Here is a 26337-nt window from a genome sequence, read left to right as displayed (position 1 = left end):
TTTCAAGATTATTTGTACCAACATATCTCATATATACTACTATATATACAAAGAGAATATAAATCTTTATTAGTTAATACATTAAATATTTCTTAATATAATTTAGAAAAAAAGTATATATATATATATATATATATATATATATATATATATATAGCAACTATAGTGGAACATAGTAAATTATGCTAACTACTGAATCTATTGAAATATGTTCATTTTGTAATTTCTTTCACCCCCTCATAACAAGTTTCTAGTGTTTGTGATGGAAGATGAAATACATCATGGCCAAGAAAAGGAAGAAGGCTTCATACTGTGTATTTTTTCTTAAATCGAATTTACCAGTTGCGTATTAAGGAATGTACATATAATTTACCACTTATTGCAGATGCATACCCAAGGTCAGGTTGGGCTGAGGCATATATATATTTTTTAATAATTTATTTCTTGAAACAATTATTTACATAGGGTTCTTCTGCTTGGGAGATAAAAAAAAAGATCACTAGGTTGGCAACACAACACAAACAAGGAAGAAGGTTATGTGCCCCCTTATTCCATGAAAATATTCCCATCCCCAGGACCAGTTCATCATTTAAAAAACAAGATTACAAATTAATTCAATCAAATTGTTGGTGAAAGCAGCTGGGTGGGTAGAGACTAGCCTCTGAAACCTGTCTCTATAGCAGGCAGGCTGTGGGGGGGGAAAAATAAAAATAAAACAAAAATGGCAGCCCCTCCCTCTTTTCTGCTCCAACAAAGGGACTCAGTGCTGCTCCACACAGGCCACCCACTCAGTGAGGGGCGGCAGTGGGGTCAGTCAGCCTCCTCTCCCGGCTGCCGCGCTGTTTGTTTACTCATGTGGAATAACGGTGACCAGGGCCTGCACCGAGGACGCAGCAATTCGTTTCACCTGCACCCTACATTTTAATAACAAGATAAAGGCTTTCAAACTGAAAAAATACAAGATATGGAATAGCTTTGATCAGGCTTTAAAAAGAAAGTATTTATTTATACATTGTAGCCATCAGTCTGATACAATTTGAATAGTTCCAATTGATGTATCGATGTGTATAAATATATATATAAATATAAATATTTGTGTTTGTGCTTTGGTGTGTATGTAAATGTATACACATACACACATGTATATACTTGATTCAACAGGCTTCTTATAGTAAGTGGAATCATATTGGAATTTTACCAACCAATTAGTATCTTATCTTACTGTATTACCATTTACAGACAGCGTTCTGACTTCACAACTGCTAGTTACAATTAAAAACATAAACTTAAATATATACTGGACAATAATGCTGGTTTCTATGCTTGGGCTCTGCATTTAAGGAAATCAGAAACCCATGTCCATCGCCCTGTTTGCCTGACCAAACACCGCCCTCCTCCTTCACTTTTTCAGTCGCACACCTGTTCACCTGCACAGTATGAAAATAAGCAATTTCACACTTGAAACACTTGGGGAGCTTCAGTGTTGCCAAAAGAACCATACATCTGTCTCTCTGACACAAGAAGGAGGGATGGGAGGAGTGTAACATTATAGAATAGAGAATATATATTATTGGTTTTGTTGTTGTGTCTCTCAGGATTCTACAATCTGCGTCAGCACTGCAGTCCTGTTACAAGGACTTCAATGTTTGGCTTTTGATTGAAATGTGAGCTTTATTAAATGATAACTGATGCTGTCATGACCCCATTTTTTGAGGAACACAAATTCCACATGATAAACAAGGGGATAAAACTACTGAGATACCCCAGCCCTATAACCGGCTAATGTTATAATCCACACTGGCGGTAAAATTGTGCTAGCTGTGGAAGAAATGATACCAACTTTCTTGCGGTGGACTTAACGAAGTATCTTGGATAATGCGAGCATCAGGAATCATCTATCTGAAGAAGCCAAGGTTGTCTTCAATGGGATCACTGTTACAATATGAAAGATACTTTGAGGTGTGTGGGTGGATTTGATTCTTAAGGTTTACAATAACAAGGTTTCGATATACTTTCTCATCTATATATACAGTTGTTTTTTTTAAATATCTATAATAAAAAAATGTGTTCATGCTTCACAGTTTCTGATAAGTTTAAAAAAAAAAAAATAGCCTTGATGGTATATAGAGAGGATAACCCCCCCTCCCTGCACCACGGTTTAATATTGGGCTCAGTGTGCTAACATTGATAAAAATGCATCTTTGTATTTTTCTTCTCTGTCCTCATCTGCCCATTTTGGGTTAAGCATAAAGAAGATTAAGAAACAAACTAGTTTGAGTCAGTTGGTCTTTTTTTATGTGCCTTTATGCACATTCACAGTATAGATTGAACAGCCTCTCAGTAGTTTCAAAAACAGCAGGCTTTGCTGTCAAAGTGGGGAGAGGCAACCCTCAAACAAAAAAAAACTGCCATTCATCTGAAGAATGAATAACCAGTCTGTGCTGTTTTAAAGATCCCTAAGCAGCCTTTTGAGTAAAACTTTAAATTAAAAATATTCATATTAAAACAAACCAGCCAATAAACAACAACAACAAAATAAAAATAAAAAGTTTAAATACTGTTACTGGGGGAGGATAACAAATCCTGTCCAGTTGTGTCTTGGAAAACTGATGCTCCTTTCTTTAGATGAAAGAAAAAAAAGTGTTCTGAAGAAGAAAAAAAAACTAACACCATACATCTATTATTTTTTTCCCCCAAGTTTGTTCCTGTGTCCTTTTTTTCTGTCTCCTGGGGGAGGAGCTGTCTAGTACTCTGCGGGGGCTACCTCGCTGGGCTCTGGGTTTGTGTCAGTGTGGCTGGAGGCGGGGGATGGTGGGCTCCCTGTGGCACTGGACTCCGAAATCTGCTGCTTCAGCTCAGAGATCACGCGCTCCAGTTTCTCCCTGGCCTCCCTCTCCCGGAGCAGCTCCTCCTGCAGCTCCAGTCGGTCTGCTTCCGCCTGATCCAGCCTCTGCCGCAGCTCCGACAGCTACCCAGACACAACAACAAGGGAGGACAGGAGAGGGGAGGGGGTGGAGAGGGACGGGGGTTGGGAGGGTAGGAGGGTTTGGAGGAGGGAAGGAAGGAGGACGAGAGGGGTGGTTGGGGGAGGGAAGAGTTAGGTTAGTCACAGGCAGCACAGCACTCAGACAAAAATGCACTCCCAGACAGTCTGAGCCAGCTGTCAAAAAAAAAAAAAAAAAAAAAACTGAATCCGTCGACAGCAATTTCTTTTATGCTGCAGAATAGGGACTAGGTGTATCTCAAAGTAAAAAAAAAAAAAAAAAAAAAAAAAAAAAAGTGGTAGGCTGACAGGACTTGTTCCAGCCAAACTTTTCCTCCTGCTGTTCACAGCCAGACGGCAACAGCAGAGTGTTTTTACATTCAACACATTTGTTCAGCTTTCGGGGGTCATGTTGTCTATTGATGCGGTTCTGTGTTTAGGTCTACACAAGCATTTACTACGCATGCAAGGAAAGGCTGAGGTATTGCCATATTCTTATTTAGAGGAGAGTACAGTGCAATGGTCTACACAGGTGGACATCTGTACTCGTAAGGGAATGCTCTATTTTTAAATAGTGCAACACCAACTGCAGTCAACTGATATAACGTATAGATTTATATTCTTACTACCAGAGCCAAAATACAAAAATAATTCTCCAAGAATTTTCATTGATATCTCAATCGGTTGACTGAAACCTTAACTAAACTATTAACACGCTTAGTCCTCTTTGAATTGTTTAATCAAAACTGCAGATTTCAAGGTGCCTGTGAATCCACATTTTGGGGGGAGCAGAAACTAATAAAACAATTGAATTCGGCCAATGAATAGCTGAATTAATGTTGTGATTAATTAAAAAGGTTAAAAAAATCAATGCAACAGGGGTATTGGTCAGGACTGATCAAACTCAGCTTGGTTTTATCACTGTCATTTAATTTTGTTCACGGGTGTTTTTGATTGCATCTGAGCAGACCCCATGCATCCCCAGCTTTGGTTAGACTGCAGCTCCCTCTCACCTGTGCTGCATAGTGGGCCTCCTGGTCACGATCAGAGCTGGGTTCGCAGGCGCAGTTCTGCTGCCTCAGTTGCTCCAGCCTCCTCTCCAGTTCCTTCTGCTCCTGTCTCACCTCCCCCAGCCTCTGGGCATGCTCGGTGTGCACTGCCTCCAGCTCGCTCTGCAGCTCACTGTGCTCGGCCGACAGCTCCCTGAGCCGGGCCGCCTCGCCCCCCCGCAAGGCCTGCAGTTCCTGTCAAACACAGTGGGCCAAGATCAGCCTCCCTCTGATACACACTCTTGCTCTCCCAACAAACAGCCCCCTCACTGTGGGTATAGCACCTACCCCTCGCTGCACAGACTCCAACCCCTCAGCTATTCTGGCTTAATCAGAGACTATGAGGAATATGAACTACCTACACAGATAATTAGATCATTTTCTCATCTTCTTCAGAAATTTTGCAAAAGCAGTAGAGGCAAAGAGAAATATACATGAGAACATGTATACTTATTTAGTTAAATATCTATCTAGCTATATAAATACACATATACATTTATCTATTTATGTATATAACCTATCAGTGATTTCTACACTTTTTGTGAAACAACAATACTTAAAATAGTGAGATATACACAGTATTAGGTTAGATTTGGGTAAAAATTCCCTTAAAGCTTAAAGAAAAAAAAAATCTGGCCAAACTAGAGAGGGAAAGTTACCATTTGCAACTGCATTTGTTTGTGCAGAGTGGTGTTGAGCTTCTCCTGCTGCTTATTGTACATCTGCACAATTTCCACCACAATTCTGTCCTTGTCATCCTCCCTGCTCATGTCCTCAACGAAAGGCGTGTAGGCGTTCTCACTCTGGTCTGTTTCTATGGCAACAGCCAAGGGGCCATGCTCACTGACATGCCTGGATTTCACTTCATCTGCAGAACAGCTTGTAGTGTGAAGCTCTTTGTTGGGGGAAGAAGACAGGGGAAAGAGAGAGAGACAGAAAGAGAGTTAAAACGAGAAAAACACAAATCAGAAATAAAGAAATGATACATACAGGAATATGCCTATGTCTGTGACTAACAGTTATGACTCTGTGGGTGTCCTTCAAACTGGAAATGTTATTTGAACCGACACAAAAAACCTCACGCCTCCCTTAAAGGTACTCTACATCCCCAGTTTTGAGTTGTTACGAGAAATCACGCAGGAAAAAAAAAATAGAAGAATAACAGCATGGAAGTCAAAGTTCTTAAAAAAAAAAAAAAAATACACATGGGTATTTTTCAAGTAGTGTTTTCATCTTTGAACTTTCTGGTGAGCTTGCTATTTAAGGTAGGTCAAAAGAATGCAGTTGTACCATCTGCACTGTGATGGTGAATAATAGATATAAAAATAAAATGGAGATGATTAAATCCAGAAATAAAATAAAAAAGTATATCTGAGTTTCATAAAATACATTTCACAGTAAATCCTGAAAAAAAAAGAAATAAGATAAATGCATACCACTACTAAAACAATTGAATGTGTCTGTGTGCTACATTCTTATATATCAGAAATGAAATAATTCCACTTCAGTGAAATGGACACAGTCACTGTACTGCTGTGTATAAAAGACTCTGTAAAGAGAATAGGCATGTTTGGCCCGTTTGAAGACACTTAGAAGGATAAGGGGAATCTCATGAAATTATAAGGGTCTTGAGGATTTATTTTATCACAAAGGATAATAAGTTTAAGTACAAACAACATGCTGTAAACAGGCACTGTTTTAAGACTTTCAAATGTAAATTCTGTTAATATGCCTGTAATAATATTGGTTAGCAGTGACATATTTTTTCTCTTTGATATGGCTTCTATGGATGTTCAAAGCCAGTACAGTAGATAGTGTTAATATTTCTCATTTGATTAATCTAAGTTGATCTAATATTAAGATACCAGAACCAATCAAATGGTCAAAATCAGTTTAGATTTTTCTAATGTGATAAGAAATTAACCAAAACCCTAATTTCCCTCTGCATCATCCACTATTATATGCTTCAGAGATGCGTAAGAGACCAGCAAAATCCATAAAAGCATAAAAGGAGCAGTTCTGTTTCAGCAACCATTGAAACCCTATGTCTTCTCCCCACGGTCAAACATTTGTTTGGACCTGAGGTGTTCCGGTATTCTAGTCAGGCAAAAGGGCCTGTGTACGTGAAAGTGACAGTGAGTCACTTCCCCTTTCTATGAGAGAGAGAGAGAGAGAGAGAGAGAGAGAGAGAGAGAGAGAGAGAGGCAGAGGGGGGGGGGGAAGAGACCGTGACAAAGCTGCTCACGTAGGAGGAGCAGACATGCTGAGTGCTGCAGTCTGTCTGCGCTGAGCCACCCCCGCCGGAGAGAGAGAAAGAGAGAGAGAGAGAGACAGAGAGAGCGGACACGTACAGACAGATCCTGGAGAGCTCTCCACAGTCAAACCACACCACATAGAAAACATCCCACTCGCTCAGCCACCCACCCCTCTCCTCCGTCTCACACTCTCTTCATTTTTTTTTACTAGCTCAGAAACCAACCCCCATCGGATATCTAGCTTCTTTTGGGTAGAAATGTGCAAATGAGTCAGACAGCTTCCTGTGGCCAGTCGAGGCCCGCAATATATATTAGTTTAGTACATTTTCAAACAGATATCACACAGTATCATTGTAAGTACATGTATATATACTTACATGCATACATTTATACCATTATAATATTCATCACATATACAATATCTGTATACAGTGTCTGTTGGACTGACCTGTGCTGCTGGGTGATGGCCTGTCAGTCTGGCTGTGCGGGTCATCGTGATGTGGGAGTGCCCCCCTCCGCGTCTCTATGTAGTGCTGCTTCAACAGGGCCCCCAGCATCTCGGAGCTCACGTCCCCCTCCCTCCCACCCGCCTTGCCCAGCTCTCGGGCCTGGCTCAGGGAGTGAGGCAGGGACACATTGGGGGCCACCACTTTGTCATACATGTACAGGTAGTAGCTGGAAAGTGAATATGAAAATATGTCTATAATGAGGCAGTAAGATCAATGGTGTTGCGTTACACTACACAACAAATGATGTGAAGATATAGATAGATAGAATGGTAGTAAATTCAATGATGTCAGGCTAATGCTTGACAGAATTGACTTTGATCCTGATTCAGATTTCAAATATCTGTTGACACAGAATAGACTGCATCTTGATGTAACTCAGTAAAATATGCATGCACATAAATATCATATCAGATTAAACGGTAAGGTGATTGATTGATTTTATTCCTCAATGTTTATGCCTTACTTTATATTATTTCAATAAGCCTTAGCACTGAGAAGCACATAATGGCACATGACAATACAAAACAAGGTTGCATCTGCAGACATTTCCAAAAAGCACTGCAATTTGTAATGATTTGACCTAATTAGTACACTGAAATTCTTAGAACAGAAATAAACAAATAAAGGACAATGGGAGAATGGCAATACTGTCCAAAACGTCTGCAGCCTGCCGGTAAGTACATGTGTCATGGTCAAACAAGTATTACTTGATCCAGCCAAATCCAGCAGTCTAGCCATTGTTGTGTGTCAGTAAGCGATGAATGTCCTTACTTTTAAACTGCATTATCAATATAATCCAGCTAATTCCAGCCTAATCTGTATTTGCCAAGATTACCCTCCCATTCCAATATCAGACACACTGCGACATGTTTGCAGTTCAGGAAAGCAAAAGCAAAAGCAAAACATTAAACTGGTTAAAAAAGAAAGAAATGAAGAAATGCAGCTGGAATGACTAAAGGAAAAGGTGCACTAGGAAGCAAACCTACCTTGGGTGGATGAGATCTGCATGGTCAGGATCCTCTTTAATCTCTGGATACAACTGATTGAAAACAATGGATTGGGATTTAACCTGTAGAAACAGATATACAGTAATTTATTTATAACTTGTTAGCTCCTATTTTGCAAAGAGGCTACAATAATAGTAATAATAATACAATTATTTTTATGCTTATTCTTATTATTCATTAGTGTCACATCTTCCCTGTTACAATAGAGCAATTGTTTTTGAATGCTAACCTTGGATATAAGCATTGGCCATATGTTATTATTATTATTATTAATAATAATATTATTGTTATTATTATTATTATTATTATTATTATTATTCATAATAACAACAATAATAACAATTACTTTTTTTTATCATGTGCTTAGAACATAAATCTAGCTACAATATAAGTCCTTTCAGTACACAGAAATACAATGTCATGAATTAAATATGCTAAGAATTCCAGTGTGACTGCATTGCATTCTTTCATACTAAGATACTACACATGAATTGAGATGTGAGGGCAGGGGGAGTGTGTCCTATATTGGGAGGTGGGGGAGGTAAGAGGGGGTGGGGTGGGTTGACGACATGACAGAGCAGTGAGACAGGATGGTGACCTTTTTGTTAGGCTCGGTCTCGGCCAGCTTTCCGGGGGGAGCGCAGAGATCTGAGCCTGTCTTCTTCACTAGAGCCTCCTCGCTGGGGTCCTTCTGGGAGGAAGAATGAAAAAGAAAAAAAAAAAAAAACTGTGATCCACACATCCTGTTTTATGCCTTTGCACAGCATGAGTAAACAATATATTTAAGGCTCGTCTGTAGTGCGTCTTTAAATGAAGAAGGGTAGGGGATGGGGCAAACAAACATAACAGAAACATACAAACTCCAAAAGTAAACAACCACAGGAGTAGGAGAAAGATGTGACTGGCTAACCTTCAGAGGATTTGCAATGTGTGTGCGTGTGCGTGTGCGTGTGCGCGTGCACCAGCATCTCCTTCATTCCAGCTCAGCTGCCCAGTGGAGTGAGAGGTCTCAAGCTAATCTCTGCTGCACATTAATCACTGGAGCATGATCCCCCTCCATAGTGCCTCACAGCTGGGCTGCCTGTCCCAGGAGACACCCAGGACTGAAAGGCCGGCTGTTCATGTCAACACTGGGGTGCATTCGCAGGGCAGGGAGCAGAGCACAAATTGGCACTTCTGCTTCTATTTCATATCTATCAAAATACACGCATGTAAACAGCTAGAAATGTAAATGCTCACTCTAAATTGCACTGTCCATTGACTCTTCCATTGATTCGTGTTACTATAGAATACTTACAAAATTATATATATAATCTCAATGTCTGGACTTAGTTTACAGAGTTACAGATGTATTACATGAGTCAGATGACCCATCTTAACAGAGTATGTAAACAGCACATTCAGAGACTAATGGCCTTTTGTCAGCTGTTATGAAGAGAGTATAGTTCTGGCACAGTTGGGTGACCACTCTTTCGCCTAGCAGACTGGATAGTGGGCCTAGTTGTTCTCGGAGTCAGACTCAGTAATATCCTTGAACATACAGCCTCCATAGGTACATGTGGGTGCACAGATGCTAACTTCAGATAAGTCTTTGATCCTGCCCAAGACAGCAGCAGAAAAAAAGGGTCAACATTATTCCCTTGAAGCAGTTCTCTGGAGTTCTAATGACGCAGTGACTCTTATTTATATACATCCATGTATACGTCTAAATTGTTTGCAATTTTTCCCCCCATAAACAAAATTCTGGTTGCTGATTAGCATGCGAGTCACACTCAAGTCAGCCAGCAAACAAATCACTCTTGTCCCCTTTTATCCCCCCTGCCCTGCAAATATCTATGCTAATCCCAGGGTTCCTCTCAGAGAGGCCGGGAGCTGATGGTTATCTCTTGCAGACAGCCCTCCTGTCATTGTGAATGGCGGAACGTAATCCGTGCTCGGGGAAAAGGAGATTTGAATGCATACCTTCCTCTGAACTGTGCCTCAGTAATCACCTGCTACACATTCTGTAGCCCCTACACTATTTCACACAACCATTTAAACTTTAGGGGTTCCAAACTCTCCTGTTTGTTAAAGTGGCATTTTGGGGGAAACAAAGAAGGCCTTGCTTATCTCACACAATAAAAACAAGTGAAATGGGAACCACTGCAGTCTTCATATCTATTTCACAAAACAGCAGAAACAAGATTTTCCTGTTAATGCAGACTTTTATTTATTTATTTATTTATTTATTTATAAAAAAGTAGAGGGGTTTGCCCCCCTCTCACATAGAATACAAATTCCTGACAAAAAGCTTGTTTATGGTTAACTTTTTTAGGTTGTATTTTTATATATATATATAGTAACAGAGACCTGGAAACAATTGGCCTGTTTACATAACTTTAATTTAACCAAGACGTCCCACTGTGGTTAAAATATCTGTAACGAGGGTGTGTTGGGTGGGGGCAGGAAACAGACTTTAACCCAGTTAAGGAGGAGGTGTTGGGGGGTGTGGACAGGCCACATACTGTAACCTGTTTTTAGAATGTTGCCATGGCACTGGGGTTAACAACCTTGGCTGTGTGAAAAGTGTCATGGCATCTTTAAGGTTAACCTGTGATCTACTGTTGCCTATATTTCAAATCATGGTCCGATGTTTATTTTCTCCCTCTGTCACAGATGTTTGCCTTTCCCAGTAAGCTGCTGTTGCCTGTCCATAGCAGAACAGGAGTGCCAGACGAGACAGACAGGAAACATTTAATGTGTTTGACCCAGTCGATCCCGAACTTAAACTGCATTCTCCGTCAGCATTGAACACACACACCCCTCTTTCACACTACACAGGGAACAGTTCCTGATTGTATCTCACTGCAGACTGCCTTATATCAGCACAATACGTATCAGAACATTCTGTGGCATAAGTGATTAATATATTAAGCAAGAAATAATTGAACACATTAATAAACTAATTAATTAATTAATATCCATCTCAGATGTTAAGACTGCAATATTGATACAAATCGCTTTGACTAGAGGAAGAGGCAATAATATATAGGCTATATATTTGTTCATGCTTGCCTTGAAAACACAAACCAAAGGTACAACCATGCATGCTGAGTAGGATAACAGTAGGTTCATTTAACTCCAGAGACTAAGAATAATGGGAAAAGTGTAAGTGACACTTCTACTCGAAAATGCAGCACCCCCACCTCCTTGTAGCCAGCAGATCTCATTTAGCATGGAAGAGGTTGCTGTAGCAGATAACATACTTGCTTGTAATATGCATTTACATAGAAGAGGTGTACAGCTTTGTTTGTATTAAAAATGTTTGTATAGTCCCACCCTGACCCACAAAAGCCAGCTTATGATGAGTAATGGAATACTGTAAATTTTAGGTTAGGAAGTCTAAATGGCATATTCTAATTATCCAACTATCAAAGGAAACACGTTCTATTCAAGGTTGCTGGAATGGGGAAATTCATCCATACACCACAGTGGCAAAGGGAAAGAGACACAAACTAGGTAATTAATGGTGTGTTTGCTATTTAACTTGAGGGGGGAAAAAAACAAGTACTAACATACTGAATGGACCATGAACAAGATACAGACAGACTCTACCTGCTCCAAAGACAAATGTGTTCAATAACGGCAAGACAGGCAGAAAAACACACAAAAGGGATAACTGTTTTCATTTTGTTTTCTCATGTGTGAGAAGTACAACTGAGCAAAAAAAGAGTAGAAGTATGCAGAAGAGAAGGAGCTGTGGGGTGGGCTGTTGGGAGGTGTTTTTGGTTTGTGCCCCCCAAAAATAAACCACACCCCCCACCACCACCAAAGTCTGAATTTTTCAGTGTGTAGCCACAGCTGGGTGTCTCGCTCATTAACACATGAGCGAATTCTAGAGGGGCCTCCTGATAGTCAGAGGCTCATCTGATTCAAGCCCATTCACGGGGTTATTGAAAATGATTCATAATCTCGCTGCTGGATTTGCTGCGCCTGTGTCACGGGTAGGCTTCAGAGCAGAAAAAAAAAAAAGGCGGGGGTTGGGAAAAAAAAGGTTCTGTTCGTCAGGGTGAAACAGACATCTGCTGTCCCCACAAAAAGTCTCTCTCAAAGCTACATCTGCTCCAGTTTCAGTCACTTCAAAAATATATTATTATTATTATATTTTTTTACTTGTTTATTAATTTTCAGTGCAAATAAGTAGAAAGGATAGAACAATTTAATAATAAATTGTGATTTTAATTGTTCATTTTCTTAAGGGAAGATTATTATTATGTTAACGTGCTCTTATCATCAAGATTGGATATAATACCTGTCACAGAAAGCTCTGTCATAATTTCTGTGGAAAATATCTTTAGTTTTAATTTTTTTTTTTTTTTTTTTTCCCCATTGAAGCATTTTTCTTAATTATCAGACTATTCACGACGGGCACATTTCACTACACCTTTACACAACAATGTTACTGAAAGGTACCATCTAAAGGCAGGAACTAAAGTGCACGGTATGTAGGGCTTATCTCCTGCAGTGATCATCTGAGGGAAGACTGAGAAGCTTGTTTAACCACAATTAGAAAAGTGACCGCTCAGACGTGCGCGTAGTCAATACTCCGTCCAAACTGCCTAGGTTATCCAAACACTTTCATATTTTCTTCACCATGTGCCTTTGACAGCAGGGGTGGAATCTACAGCAGAACTTCCTTGGACTCTAGCTGTTTACACAGTTAGGCATTACAATGTGTACAACTCCACTCGTCGAGGTATAAAATGAACACACGACACACCAAGCCCCAGTCAAAGCCTAACCTTATGACAACGTGGATTAGCATTCCAGGCACTCAGTCAGCCTTGGCAGAATCTGAACTCTAGCCCCCCATACAGCACTGTTCTTAATCCATCAACAGTCTAGTCCATCTCCCATTTACTAGGACTGCATGAGGTCAATTGTATTCATGGCATGTACCCTCAGTGTTGTGATGGAAATGGTTACAGCTTGTAACTGCATTGCACTGGCTGGAGCAGGAGCAGGAGCAGGAAATTCATTAGACAGTTGTTTTTTTTTTTTTTTAATTAGTCAGAAGGGGTAGTTCCACCAGAATGCAAATCTGCAGCTGACATTAATTTTAATCTGCTGCTAAACTACACTCAGATGTATGTACATTATACAATTGACAACTGTAATGCTAAAGCCTTCGTGATAAAAGTCTCTGCAAATCTTCACAGGCAGCAACTACATATTTGTGGCCTTATATCAAAATACACTGGCTGATCAAGCCTAACTAAAACGAAGACTTATAAAAAGAGGAAGGCAAGCATTAACTACTATGTGCTTCTGACATTTATGCTTGGTTGAATGACAGTGTGATCTAGTGCTTAGTGTAATACCCCTGGTGGCCAGAGTCTGGCCCTTGCTATTCACTCTATGGAATCATGCCTTACAGTAAGCACAAACAGGCATGTTTAAAGTGTGGCTGATGGATAGAGCAATGCATGTATGACCTTTTAGGTGTGGGATGTCTAATTTAAAAAAGGGACAGAGAAACAACAACAAAAAAACATATTGCATGTGTTTCCAAAAAGAAAATCCAAATTGTCTGACATCCACAAGATCCATTTTATACCATCATTTGCCATCTGCCGTAGAGGCGCAGCAGCAACAGAAATAGCGCACAGCACTCCTTCATCCCCCTGCACAAGTCAGTGTCTGTGTGGCTGGAATGCCTGCTGCCATCAATGGGGAGGGCACACAAAGCTTGCATGTGCCCCTTGTGATCACATTGGCATTCAAGCAGTGTAACGGAGGGGTACCATCTTTGTGATGCAGATACAAAGAATGCTGCAGTAATGGAGGCAGGAAAGAAACTTGCAGTTAAAAAAAAAAAATTAGGTTAATTTAATCTCCCACTTAGCTATTCCTATTATGTCCTGTTTGAATGTCTTATACATTTGTTCCAGAATTAATTTTTTTCTCTACTACAGAACGCTGTGAATCTTTTAATTTGTATTTATTTTTTATAACCAAGATCTTATTTAAACCTGTATTCGCAGACATCTGCTACTCTAAAGTAAACATAACTAATGTGTTCAATTGTGTAGACTAACAAGCCTCCTAGGGATTCTGGAGATTTTTGTTTGTAACTGTGGGATGTTTTCTCTAACACAGACTTAGCTGTTAAGGGGAATTAAAACTAGATCCTGCTGTCAAAAAGCTCGGTGCAGATTTAGGTTTGTTCTAATTGCCAGGTCCAAAAGTCCCCTGAATGTGAAAATAGGAGGAAAAGTATTCACTTCCAATCCTCTGTTTCCTACAGGGACTGTAATGGTACAGTGTGGCCAAATTGCTGGTCCAAAACCACACTCAAAATATGTTTTTATGTCACGTTTCCCATTCTTTAATTTGATTTTAAGGGTAAAGCACAACTGGATGAGAAAACTGTCCTCTTTGTTGGTTTGTATACGCTAAAGATAATCTGTCTACAGTACTTTGTGTTCTATGTACTCTACGTGTCATTTTCATATTCAGCTTGACACTATGTTCTGAACAAACGGACATTTGAAGTGAATGTCATCTGCTTTCCTTGCTAGCCTCATAAGTCTTTCAGCTGTAAACTGTACAGCCCAGAGCAGACACAGAGTGCAGTGCACAGTAGGACTTGGAACTAGTTTAAACTGGGCCTCCTTGCCTGCAGGCACAATCAAACAAAGGATATACACTGTGTCTCCCTTATTAACAATTTGCTGTCAGAGTGGTTTTTCCGGTGATAGCCTGTCATACCTGTCAAGACAGGGCACTCGTATTTTCCATAGAGTGAGCTGTGTAGTACATTAGAGGTCAAATACTGGGCAACAGTCTTATTTGTCTGCCATGCCTGTATTTTATGTTATACAAAGAAAGTGTAATACACTAAAAATATGTGTATGCTTTATAACTAAATTTAAAATGTTTACTGGCACCTGCAGTAGTAACATTTTGAATAATCATAATAATTATCATCATAATAATAATCAGGCACTTTAATCCAAACCAACTTCCAGAGACTAGAATGATGATTAGTAAGTAGTAAGACAAGGAGCAGAATTAGCTGGCAACAGCTAGAACATTGTATGTAGGGCCTATATACGTATACATGTAGTAAACCTTCAGTAAACATTAAGAAAGAAAGAAAGAAAGAAAGAAAGAAAGAAAGAAAGAAAGAAAGAAAGAAAGAAAGAAAGAAGTACTTTCAGCTTGATAGCAAGTCTGCAGTATCATTGCGATCAACTGTTCAGGGGAAACCCGCTTGCAGTAGAAATGTCTGCTGTCTGTGACCAAACTTGGCTGGGGCCCAGCTTTTTTGGATTGTAAGGGTGTTCAGTCTAGACATGTGTCGTCAGCCTCACATGGACTGCAGCTTTCTGGCGCCATCTCCTCTGCAGAGCCAGACGTCTGACATCTGAAGTGCTGTCTTGTTTCTTCTCTTTCTCTCTCTCTTTTTTTTTTTTTTTTTTTTTTTTTAGACAAAATTAGACATCACAAGCCAGTTAGAAAGCAAATCCATCCCCATTTTGTGCTCGTTGCATGTAATGAATGACTCTGACAAGAATCCCTGCTTATAGATTTAAATACCGTATCTCTCAGGAAATGGGCAATCTGTTCGAATGAAAAAGTCTACCAGTATGAACATATAAAGGAACAGTCCTGGCTCACTTTAAAGCAATCTCCCTCTCATTTGTCTGGTGCCTCTTTCTCTCTCTCTCTCTGGGTTACCCTTGCACATCTGAAATGCTGATCCCCGTTTTATAACTTCCTGCACAGACTGTTGGGCAAAATAAAATTAATTAGCCAGCTGAGATAGATCAGCTGTCTGAGTCATAACTAGCAATGCATGTTCACATGATTGTGTGGGCCGTCTGGCTGACTGACGCATTTTACTGTAAAACAAACAGCACCACAGACTTCACCAAGATCTTGGTGTTAGGAGATAAGCGTTGCAGAGAGCATTCTAGTGAAACAATCTCCTGCAGCAGGGCACAAGTTACGTCTCAGAAAACCTTGCCACAGCTGTCATCAACACGGCAACACTATTCTGCAAGACACCTTCAAAACCAATATGCCAAGCACTACTATTATCATCCTCAGCAAGAAGTACAGTAAAGGTCCAGCAAAGGAACAGTATAATTCAAGACATATGCCAAAATAGGCACCTTACAATGATCCACAATAGATACACTACAAATATAATAAAAGAACAACTCAATGAGACATAAGTAAGTCAACCTGAAACAAAGTGTTCGGCTATTCAGCTGTATGGCTAAGCAAAGCCTCCGCAAAGAAGAATTCCACCCCCCACCGCCCCTCATTCTTTATAATTTGTACTATGCACAACTGCACAAGTCTGCCATCACAATACATGATTCTGTGATGAATCATGGAACTCGAGAAAAGATGTCAATGCCCACAAGCCATGTGGTATTCAGATTGACAACATCTGAGACCTAGAAACCCAAAAAGGGATATCTTGCACATATTCCATGTATGGTAAGAGCTTCTTTACTTTCAGTTCAAGCTTTCAATCTGATATGCAGAAACTATGAGCAAGATCATACATAGACATTTGTGTGTGTGTCAAAACCACTTGACCCTTAAACATCTTTTCTTTCGTGGTTGTTGCATGTATTCTTCAGCAGAACATGTATGAATGCACAAAACAAAATCTCTCAAAAACAAATAGCCTAACCTTCTACTAATGCAGAACTTCAGTAAAATATGCAAGGTTTGTCCTATAACCCCCTTGTTTACCTTTCTGGTGATTGTATCCTGAAAGAACCTGAATGTAGGACTCAGTCAACACAAACTTTGGTTATAATATTTTAATTGTTTTAAAATATGATTTACTACGCAGCCATTATGACAGCAAGTTCTCACAAAGATTGGCCATGCTCTATGGCCTCCAATGATAATGACTAATAATCACATAGTACTGTTCTATCGCACAGACAAATTGTATGTCAATTTATTATTTGGTTTTCATGTGGGCTACCACCGCCACAGTACCTGAAGTGATCTCTGTACTTTTTAACTAGCATTCTAATCGGCTGTCAGTTCCCCAAAACAATTTCATTCATTTATTTACTCATTGGCTATAAAAAAGACCCTCATTAAACACTGCACTGGTCGCATGAAATACCCCCCCTTATCCATCACAGAACCTTCCAGTGTATCAGATTTAAACAGCACATCACAGTACTTAAAAAGCACTTTTAATCCCTGGACTGCAGTTGAACTGTGCAGACCACAGAAAAAGATGCAGCCCTGCACTTTGTTTTTGTTTTTTGGGGGGGGGGGTCCAGACTGGACTGGTAAACAGATGCTGTAGCAGTTTGCAAGCATTCAAAATAAACACAAACATTTTTACAAATATCACACTGAGAGAGAGATAAAAAATGTTACTCTCCCTTTGAGCCTCATTTTGTTTTTAACAGTCTATAATTTTTAATGCATTAGCCCCCAGCAGGTCTTACTGTACAGATTGTACACAGGGGTGGCACAAAGGTCATTGCACAGAGAACAATCTAATGCAGTAATATGCTGTTGTCATAGCAGAGGGTTCCTTTAGTAGTCAGATCCCCTCTTCTCTCATATTAAACTCACAGGGTGATGCAATAGCAAGCAGAGGCCAAGAGCAAAACAGCTTAATAGTATATCATGGTTAGGACATGGCAGCTAGTACAACTCTCTTATTCCACACATAACCCACTGAATGTGGCTGTAAGCTGAAATGTCTTCAAAATACATTTTGAATAAGTTAACAGTGTTCATGCCTTAATTGCAGAGTTTTGTTTAGATAGAAAACATTCAATAGTTAATACCTGCTGCTGATTCTATCAGTATTACAGTAATCTTCTAAATCAACTGAAAATTACAAGGAATATCTAAAAACACACACAAACAGTGATGAGTAACTATAGCTGTGACTAAAACAATGGGATTGGGTGTCTAACACTAAGCTTGGCCGGCACATGGTAAATATGAAGAGAAACAGGCTACACTCTGACAAAGCCAGTGACAGGCAACAGGATTGATCTAGTACAGCATGCAGTGTGCCACAAGGCTGCTAACATTGATTAAGGAGAGTTAAGAATTAAGTGGTCTGGAAACATGACATCACTTTGATGTTTAACAGCGTTACTACAGTTCTGATCTCGGTGAAAGCGCAGCCTCCAAATATCTCAATTTATTTTTACATTAATCACACTGCCAACAGGGAATTGGAAGGTCTTTCAAATATCACCAGACTTTTTCCCCTTCAGAGCATTTTACGGTATCTTTTACAGTCACTAGGGACAATACACCTAATCTCCATGACACAAATAGTAAAACACTGTCAATTCATTATTATTGACATCAATTCCTTTAAAATATTTGTATCTCAACTGGGAAAAGGGTCTCATACGCTCTTTGGTAGAGCAGCATCCCAGTATCAAAAGAAACCAATGCAAAACCAATTTAAAATGTGGAAATGCATGCTGTTCTGTATCAATTGTAATTGTCAATGATGACGATTATTATTGATGTTAATATTATTATGATGATGACACAACATGCACATTCAACATGGTCAAACATTACTAATTCACTGTCTACAAGGCATGCACACATTTGTAGTCTAGTTACCCAGTGCATTAGATCTACAGGAAGCATAGCCTACATTATCAACATCCTGTTAAACAAAGCCTGTTGCTGATGTTTTACTTCAGTTTAGAACTGGGGACTTGTATCTGCTGAACAGCTTCTCTGGTTTATCAGTGCAATTTGTACAAGCCAGCTACCTGAGTTCAAACTGTGAGGAGAGAGGATTTCTGGAATTGACTATGGACAAAATCTGACTAAAGGTGATATTTTTTAATCTAGTTTAGTTTACAGTAACTAAACAAGATAAACAGAGGTTGTGCTTGTTACTTCGGAGCACCAAACACATAAGTGAGTAACAAGGCCTCAACAAGGTTGGAGGTCTCTGCTTAGGCCTTCAGTCAGGTACTTTGGAAAGGTCTTTGGCTTTTATTTGTATTCTGTGACAACAAGGAGTTCAGACTACCCTAAATGTCAGCCATTGTTTGTCTTTGTTGGTTTTATGGCTCTTATAAAAAGTCTGCAGTGACGCGGTGCTCTTTTATTGCCGTCTGACCTGTCCTGAACCTCCACTACAGCACAACTTCAGCCTGTCTCCCTCTCGCCACCCTTGTGATTCCAAATGTACAGCTGAAGAAAATATTGGGAATCTTTATATAACACGTTACAACACACTACACCAGTCAACCAATCTATTTCATAATGACCCCTGCAATTTAACACAAACCCCAATCAATACACATTTTTATTTTATTTTTCTTTCCTTTAAAAGATCTGTATTTTTGACCTTTGCTACTTTTTAATGATTGCTTATCTGGTCATTTGCTTACTACTTGTTACAAGCTGTTAATTGTAGCCCAGGGTATTGACCATTAACACACATTAAATGACATGTTTAGCAAACTGTGTGAATGCATTGGATCAAAGAATAATGTATTTGTGGTGTGACTTTGCTGTTAAATTACCCTTCAGCAGATTACAGAGGAGGTGGTGGAGGAGGAGGAGGAGGAGGAGGAGGAGGAGGAGGAGGAGAGGGAGAGGGAGAAAGAAGAGTAGGAGAAAGAGAAGGAAAAGGAGTAGGAGAAAGAGTAGGAGTAGGACCAATGAACAGTATGAAGATGAGACCTATTCCCCACTCCCTGGCAAACCACAAAAAAAGAAGATGTATCATCTTTTTATTTTTTCCATGTTATTCAGGTTTTCAAAGCAGAATGTGAAAGGACTAACTTATACCGGGAATTTGCCTTCCCCTCTGTAGCTAACGACTGTAGTGGAAATGCCAGTGATGTCATATGTGCAGCAGGGAGTGGGAGGTGGAGGAGAAGAGGGCCCGTGGTAATGAACTCACTTGTTTCCAAATAGGAACACAATTATGCGGCTGTCTCTGTCTGTACCGCAGCCTCTCAGACTAGGACTGTTTTTTTTGTGTGCGAGTGTGTTTTTTAAGCAAACCAAACCTGTTGCGACAGAGCCAGTAACCACAAGAACAAACTGCCCAGACGCATTTTTGTAATATCATTTGGCTCTAAAATACAAAACTTTCCTTTTTTCAGAAAACAAAGTCAGATTCTAAGAATTATGACGCACACAAACTAACACAAAAAAGGTGTAAGAACAGACCTCAAATGGAAGTCAATAATTCATATTTTTTATTACATTTTGCAACATCTGTCTAACTTGGATGTAGGTATCAAATATACAGTTCAGATATAGGATGGGGGAGTTATCTTCAGGCAACCACATTTGACAAGGATGTATGAGTGCCTGTCATTACTCTCTGCTCTAGAGAATGTGGAGAAGTGTCAAGAAAATGCTAGGATAGAGGGTATAAAGTGTAAAATGTTCAAATTATACAATTCAGTGGTAGAACAATTAGAATATGAATATTTTGGTCACTGTGTTACAAAAAATGACATGATGGCTGCCCAGAAGTCTCCAAGGAAAAGCAATTAGAATTAGTCTTGGCCTCCAAAGTATGAGCTACAGAGACAGTTGAAAAGAACTGCAGAAAAGACTCATTTTAGACTGGACATGAGTATTCAGTATTCAAAATTCTGAAAGGTATTAGCAAAGTAGACCCCGGAAACGAGGACCCAAGGACACATGGAAGATAAGGGAAAGCATCTGAGAGACATTAGAACACACTGCTTTAAATAAAGAGACATGGGTGTCTGAAGCCACCCAGCCACACTATTGAAGTTGATTCCTTGGAGTTCCCCAAACAAAATGGACAAGATCTTTAGTTCAATGAGCTACCAAGGCTGGGTATGTTCTGCATTATAACTTCCATTCGGTTTTTACATGCACATACTGCCACAGACTGCAAAACTGTCCCTGACAACTACAGGAGAACCTAAACAATCTTACGATAAATACAGAGCAAATTATTATTTCAATGTTAAACAATATCCGCTTAAACCAACTTAAAATAATAATACTGGAAACTGTGACTCACAGCTATTCACCATGAGTCAGGATGAAGTCAAAATGATAATTTCACATTAAGCAGTCAGTGAGCAGACAGTTCCCTTAGCCCTCTGTGGTCAAGTTCAGTGGCAGCCATTAGCCTTAATTTATCCTTGCTACTGAATTCCATAAAATGGGAAATGTGCACACTGCGCACAATTTTATCAAAATATAAGTAATACCTAGAAACTCAGTGTCAATGTGATTGAAATCAGACACCACCTCCATGGAGATCCACTATACAGAAGAGCATGTGTTTAATCAAGAGCCCTGTTGTCCATGCTATAATGTAGCTGATGGTTTGACAAAAAGAAAGGTAATTAACCTAAAGTACTGGAGAATCAGTGAGTGTGTAGGCATAGGTGGGAGTGGGAGGCGTAGGTGGAGGGGTGACAGGGACAAAATCACATCTGAATCTCACTTAAAAAAAAACAAAAAAAAAACGAAAGAAACATCTCAAAAGATAGAAAGATGCAGAAAGATCTTTCTGAAGGTGTGAGACACCGACAGACAGAAATGTGTCACTATGCAACAGTAAAGTTCTCATTATGCAGCGAGAGGGTAATTACTTCACAGACCAGTGTGGTTCACTTTTACACGATGCCACAAACTGAGGGTGATGGGGGGGTGGGGGGGATTGTTGAACACTCTTCCCTGGATGGGAACAGAAATAAGGTGACATTGCTTAGCGTATACTGTCTGTGGTGTACAGACTATTACACAAAAGTGCTCGCGTGTCTGAGCAGCGCCGAGAGAGTTTCAGCCGACCCAAGCAGAGCAGAAGGAATGTGGTTTCAGAGCTAGACGAGACACCCAGACAGTATTTCCGGTGCACATTTATAACCAGAAGTACAAAAGCTTTCCTGAACTGCCAGACTGCATAACAGGGGATCACAGTGCTGCTGCACCTGCACATCTAAATATAAACAGAGCACTCACAAGTCTTTTTGGCAAGCTTAAAAAAGAAAAATATGAACACACTTTTTTTAAATTTAAAAATAAATGTTTTAATATGAAAAGTTGTTGTTCTGAAACTCTTTCGAATTCTAGATAATCTGTTCCGTCATATCTCTCAGTTCCAGAAAATAAGTGCTTGTCACCGTAAGTGTAGCGTACATGCTATATCACTAGATTTAAACAATATATATCTATCAAAGAAATCATACAAGGGACTGTTTCACAAATCACACAGGGTGTAGGCTTCTCTCATTAGACATGTCAGTTATGAATGTGTACCCTTTCCCCTTGATTCTTTCAGTTCTGACATGCAAAACCTATATATATATTTTTGTCTTCATCATACTATCTGAAGACACAACACAGGTCAGCTAAACACAAGACAAACTACCCAAAATAATTCAGATCTCAAACTTTTTCCCCCAACACAGACAACATGAGGTTGAATGCTAGGCTTCAGTGCCTTTATATAACTCCTGTTTCCTGACCTTAAAAGGGTTTTCACCTCATAAACCCCAATTAGGGAAGTGAAGTAGGCTACACCCTAATTACTGTGGTAATAATGCTATACTGTACCTTTACCAAATGTGATCCACAGTTTAATGTTGTTAAATAAGTTACTTGAACAGCATTGAATCTGGCTATCTTTCAATGTAATATAGAGCTCTGGAAAAAATTAAGAGACCACTACAAGTTCAGAAATCAATGTTAAGTGGTCTCAATTTTTTTTCCAGAGCTGTATGTATGTATGTATATATATGTATGTTATATCTTAGGAGACATGATTCAACCCAACCTTACCTATAATCTACTGTACAAAGCAACCACCAACCTCTACGCCAAACAATGTACAGCTTCTTAAATAATCACTGTAGCCAACATCATCATCAATGTTAAACAAATAATGAGCTGGTGGAAGTTAACAAGGACCATGGTCTCCATACCCAGTGCAACATGCAGATTATCAGAAGTAATAATTTTACCCCAGAACCCCAGCTTGCAGGACTGACTAGGGCAGAGCCACTAAAGCAGATCACAACAGGGCGAGATATACCAGTGGGTCAGCAGAACAGACCAACAAATCCAAAAGAGCCAATACACCAACAGCAGGGTACAGGTGAGTGCTACTTACTTTTTCCAGTGGCCTTTTCTGCTGGAAGTGGAACTTCTCCTTCATCTCCTCTAGGAGCCTCTTGAGCCCGATCTCCTCAGGCTTCTCAAAGTACTTCCGACCCAGCTGCAGGTAGCAGGGCCACTTGGCAGAGTCAAAGCCCCAATGGCAGGTCCTCTTATCGGGGGACTTGTGGGAGTGCATGACGAATTTCTGGGGGGAGAACATAAGCTGGCACTCCCCACACTGGATGCAGGGGGCATCGGGTTGTGTGTAGAAGTGGGGTACAAAAAGACCCTGGCACTTCCCCAAGCACTCGTGTTCCACCTCAAAGACAGCTTCGCTCTCCTTGAGCTGGGCCTTTTCCGACAGCTTGCAGGGGGTGCCCTGGGGGAGAGTGCCCGGGCGCAACAGGGCATTGCATAGTCTTTGGGCGTCGGTGAGGGTAATCAGACCGCAGGAGGGGGCATTGAAGGGTAGGATGCCCAGCACTTTGAGGATGTGCAGCTGGTCGGCATTGCAGCGGGAGCAGTAGATGTAGAGCTCGTCACAGACTGTGTTGATCTGCTGCAGAGAGAAGTCACGCAGCACTGAATTGAGGACCTGGGGGAGACACAGCCGCTTCTCCCCACCGACCATGAAGCAAGAGATGGACTCCCCCTCCAAAAGAGAGTGGGTGAGCTCTGTGGAGCTGTCGCAGGGGATGAGCAGAGGACCCGGCAGCACAGGTGGGGAGGGAAGAGGTACAAAGACGTTTGGCGAGGAGGACTCCTGGGTGTTTCGGGCTGAAAACGCTGCGGGCCCACCCAGGGAGCTCTGGCTGCTGAGGTGGAACTGGGCCAGAGTGTGCTTGAGTCCTGGGCTGAGGTCTAAAGCCTTGGCCCCGGGGACAGGCAGCTGGTTCCCGATTCTCTCACCCTCGCTGGACTCCCCTTCCCCGCAGTCCTCTATGTATTCCTTCTTGACTTTGGGCGATTTGGGGACTCCCTCGAGCGATCTCCGCTTCAGGTTAATTTCAGCCACTACCCTTTTTTTAATAGGGGCGTCCTCCAGCCTCTCCCTACACAGCCTCTTCACGTTTCCTTTGAGTAAAGCCACCTCTTTAAAAGGGGGTTTCAGACCTGTCTGAGTGCTGGCCATCGTCGTTTCCGTGTCCCTTGTTTTATTTGCTGGTTTGTTGTTGGTTTGTTCGTTTTTTTCTGTTCCTGAAAAAGTTGGTGCTTTTCAATATGCAAAAGGATTCCAAATCATCAATGCTCCTTTTACATACATGTTTTTGATCAGGTGACTGTGTTGTCTATTGGTTTTCTATAAACAAAATATAGAATGAAAAAAAAAGTCAAAATTGGAAGTCTGTGGATTAGCTTACTACAATAAAATCTTTCCTTTATTTGTAAAAATAGTTAAATGTCAGACATCTTACAATAACTAATAATGCAAAGATCATGGTCAGTTCATCAGAATTCTGTCTTCCATCAGAATTATTCTGGAAACATTATCAAAATTAATCAAATAAATGATCCAATAGTTTTAACTGAAAAAAACAAACAAACAAAATAACACTTTTCTTAAACTAGATTATACTGTATGCTACCCAAATACACAAAGTTGTTCCAAGAAAGAACGATGTATATTCCACACGTAAAGCAGAGAGCCAGACAACTTACCTAGTCCGTACATCCTCGTCATTGCAGGCTGTAAACTCCAGTCGGCTATTTCCAGGCAGGTTGAACTAACCAACCCAACCAACGCTGTAGCCCACTGACACCCTCGGATCCGCACCAGACGGTTCCGCGCCACAATAAATGACAAAGCTGCAATCGAGATCCAATCCAGCACAACGCACCGAGAGCCACAGTCCTTCAGGTCCGCTCATCCGAATGAAGCAAGCTCAAGAGCAACCAGTATATAGTCTAGCACAGGCTGCGCAGAGCAGTGCGAGGATGCCTCCACGGTCTGGCCGATTAATGGCACCGGGCACTGCTTTACTTCAGATTTGTATGGTGTATCCCTGAATCGCACCCGTCCTCCTAGTGGATAGATGTTGTTCTGCTCGGTATCCCCGCTCTCTCTCTCTCTCTCTGATCTATTCTGCAGTGGGTTTTAAGCAGCCCTAGTACTACGCGTTGTTGTGGCTGCTGATGTATCTTGACATTTCGTCAGTCCGCTCAGAGTGGCCCCTCCAAGCAAGGACGCCGCGTACAAAACTGTGTCTCGCTTGCTCGCTTCTCCCCCCACCCTCCCTTTCTCTCTCTCTCTCTCTCTCTCACACACACACACTGTGCCGCTGGCTCGCCTATGTTGTGTTAATGACATTCACTACCATACCTTTCACGGGACTGTCTACTGCTGCTCCTCACCCCCCTTTACACTCTGTACACGGCTGTCCCCTAAACGCATGGATTCTCCAATCAGAAACGAGAATGAATCGACCTGCCCTTGCACTATCCGCGAAAAAGCGAGGCATTCATGATATACATATCCCCAGCTGTCTTCTAAATACAGTGCAATTGTAACTGAGCTGCACCCCTGAGGAGATTCCCCTAACAAAATAAGCTGTTTCGTTTACAACTCGATAACGTTTTTTTGTTTTTTGTTTTGTTTTCCACGCATGCACACGTACAACAATCGTATCGGCACCCCGTGAAAACTGACCAGTCCACTCGTTTATACACCCTCTGTGTTAAAAACCTCCCCTCAGAACAGCATGCTGTTTACTGTTCAAACCGGCGTAATTTGATTATTTTGCATAGAAGCCTTTGACACCGGGGACAGTGACTATGAGTCGTGTGTAAAGCCGCATCGTTTGTGGTTAAGCTTTTGCTGTAAAATAAATTAAAAATAACAAACACCTTGCCTTTCCTTTAAGAAACTGCTTCTCCTCCCTCTACCGATGTCCCTTCGCTCTGTGTCTGACCGTCAACAAGACGCAGCCAGACACGCCACTACACACAGAAGCGCTACGTCACTGCACAGCCGTGTAGGCTACGTCACCCGGCGCTGGGGTCGGGCATGGCGCGGAAGTGAGACGGGGGTGTCTGTCTAGCAGTCTGGGTCTGTGTTTATTTCTGTAGTCGGGGATCGGGCCGGCACAGTTTTGTCACCAGCTGTCTGTGACTATGTTGCTGCTGCCTTTACTGGAGCCGCGTCCGTGACGGTTATTGCGTGACCTCTCTCGCTCTCTCTCTCTTTTTTTTTTTGAAAGGAAAGATTCAAGTTACATTGAAATCAGGAAGGGAAGGAGTTTAAGAAAATAATTCCATCCGTTTTAAATGATATTGTATTAGGCTGATCTTGTATATTCTTCGTATGAATTAAAATATTCGCTGAATAAATTCATGCATGTTGTAAGAATGCTTTAATAGATGTGTATTAAATAATTAGTTTTTACTTGTATTTTTTTTTATTCAGTTGGT

General features: G+C 40.8%; 1 protein-coding gene across 3 annotated transcripts; it reads right to left on the bottom strand.

The window, feature by feature from the left end:
* Positions 1-979: 979 nt before the first annotated feature.
* On the bottom strand, positions 980-25824 carry skila (SKI-like proto-oncogene a). Of its 3 annotated transcripts, none has more exons than XM_066708938.1 (8): positions 24589-25824; positions 22943-24229; positions 8402-8494; positions 7783-7865; positions 6736-6962; positions 4692-4927; positions 3997-4227; positions 980-2968 (listed from the first exon to the last, which is right to left on the bottom strand). In XM_066708938.1, the coding sequence occupies exons 2-8, from the start codon at positions 24059-24061 to the stop codon at positions 2744-2746; spliced, it is 2214 nt and encodes a 737-aa protein (XP_066565035.1). In that variant the 5' UTR covers positions 24062-24229; positions 24589-25824; the 3' UTR covers positions 980-2743. The 3 variants fall into 3 exon arrangements, with proteins under 3 accessions (XP_066565035.1, XP_066565033.1, XP_066565034.1); XM_066708936.1 differs by having other exon boundaries at positions 22943-24126; XM_066708937.1 differs by having other exon boundaries at positions 8402-8491; positions 22943-24126.
* Positions 25825-26337: the final 513 nt, after the last annotated feature.

Source organism: Amia ocellicauda, chromosome 7, assembly GCF_036373705.1.
Source record: "Amia ocellicauda isolate fAmiCal2 chromosome 7, fAmiCal2.hap1, whole genome shotgun sequence".
In the NCBI taxonomy this organism is placed as follows: Eukaryota; Metazoa; Chordata; class Actinopteri; order Amiiformes; family Amiidae; genus Amia; species Amia ocellicauda.
Note: the sequence above shows the minus strand (reverse complement) of the source record. Positions and strands in the feature narration are given on the sequence as shown.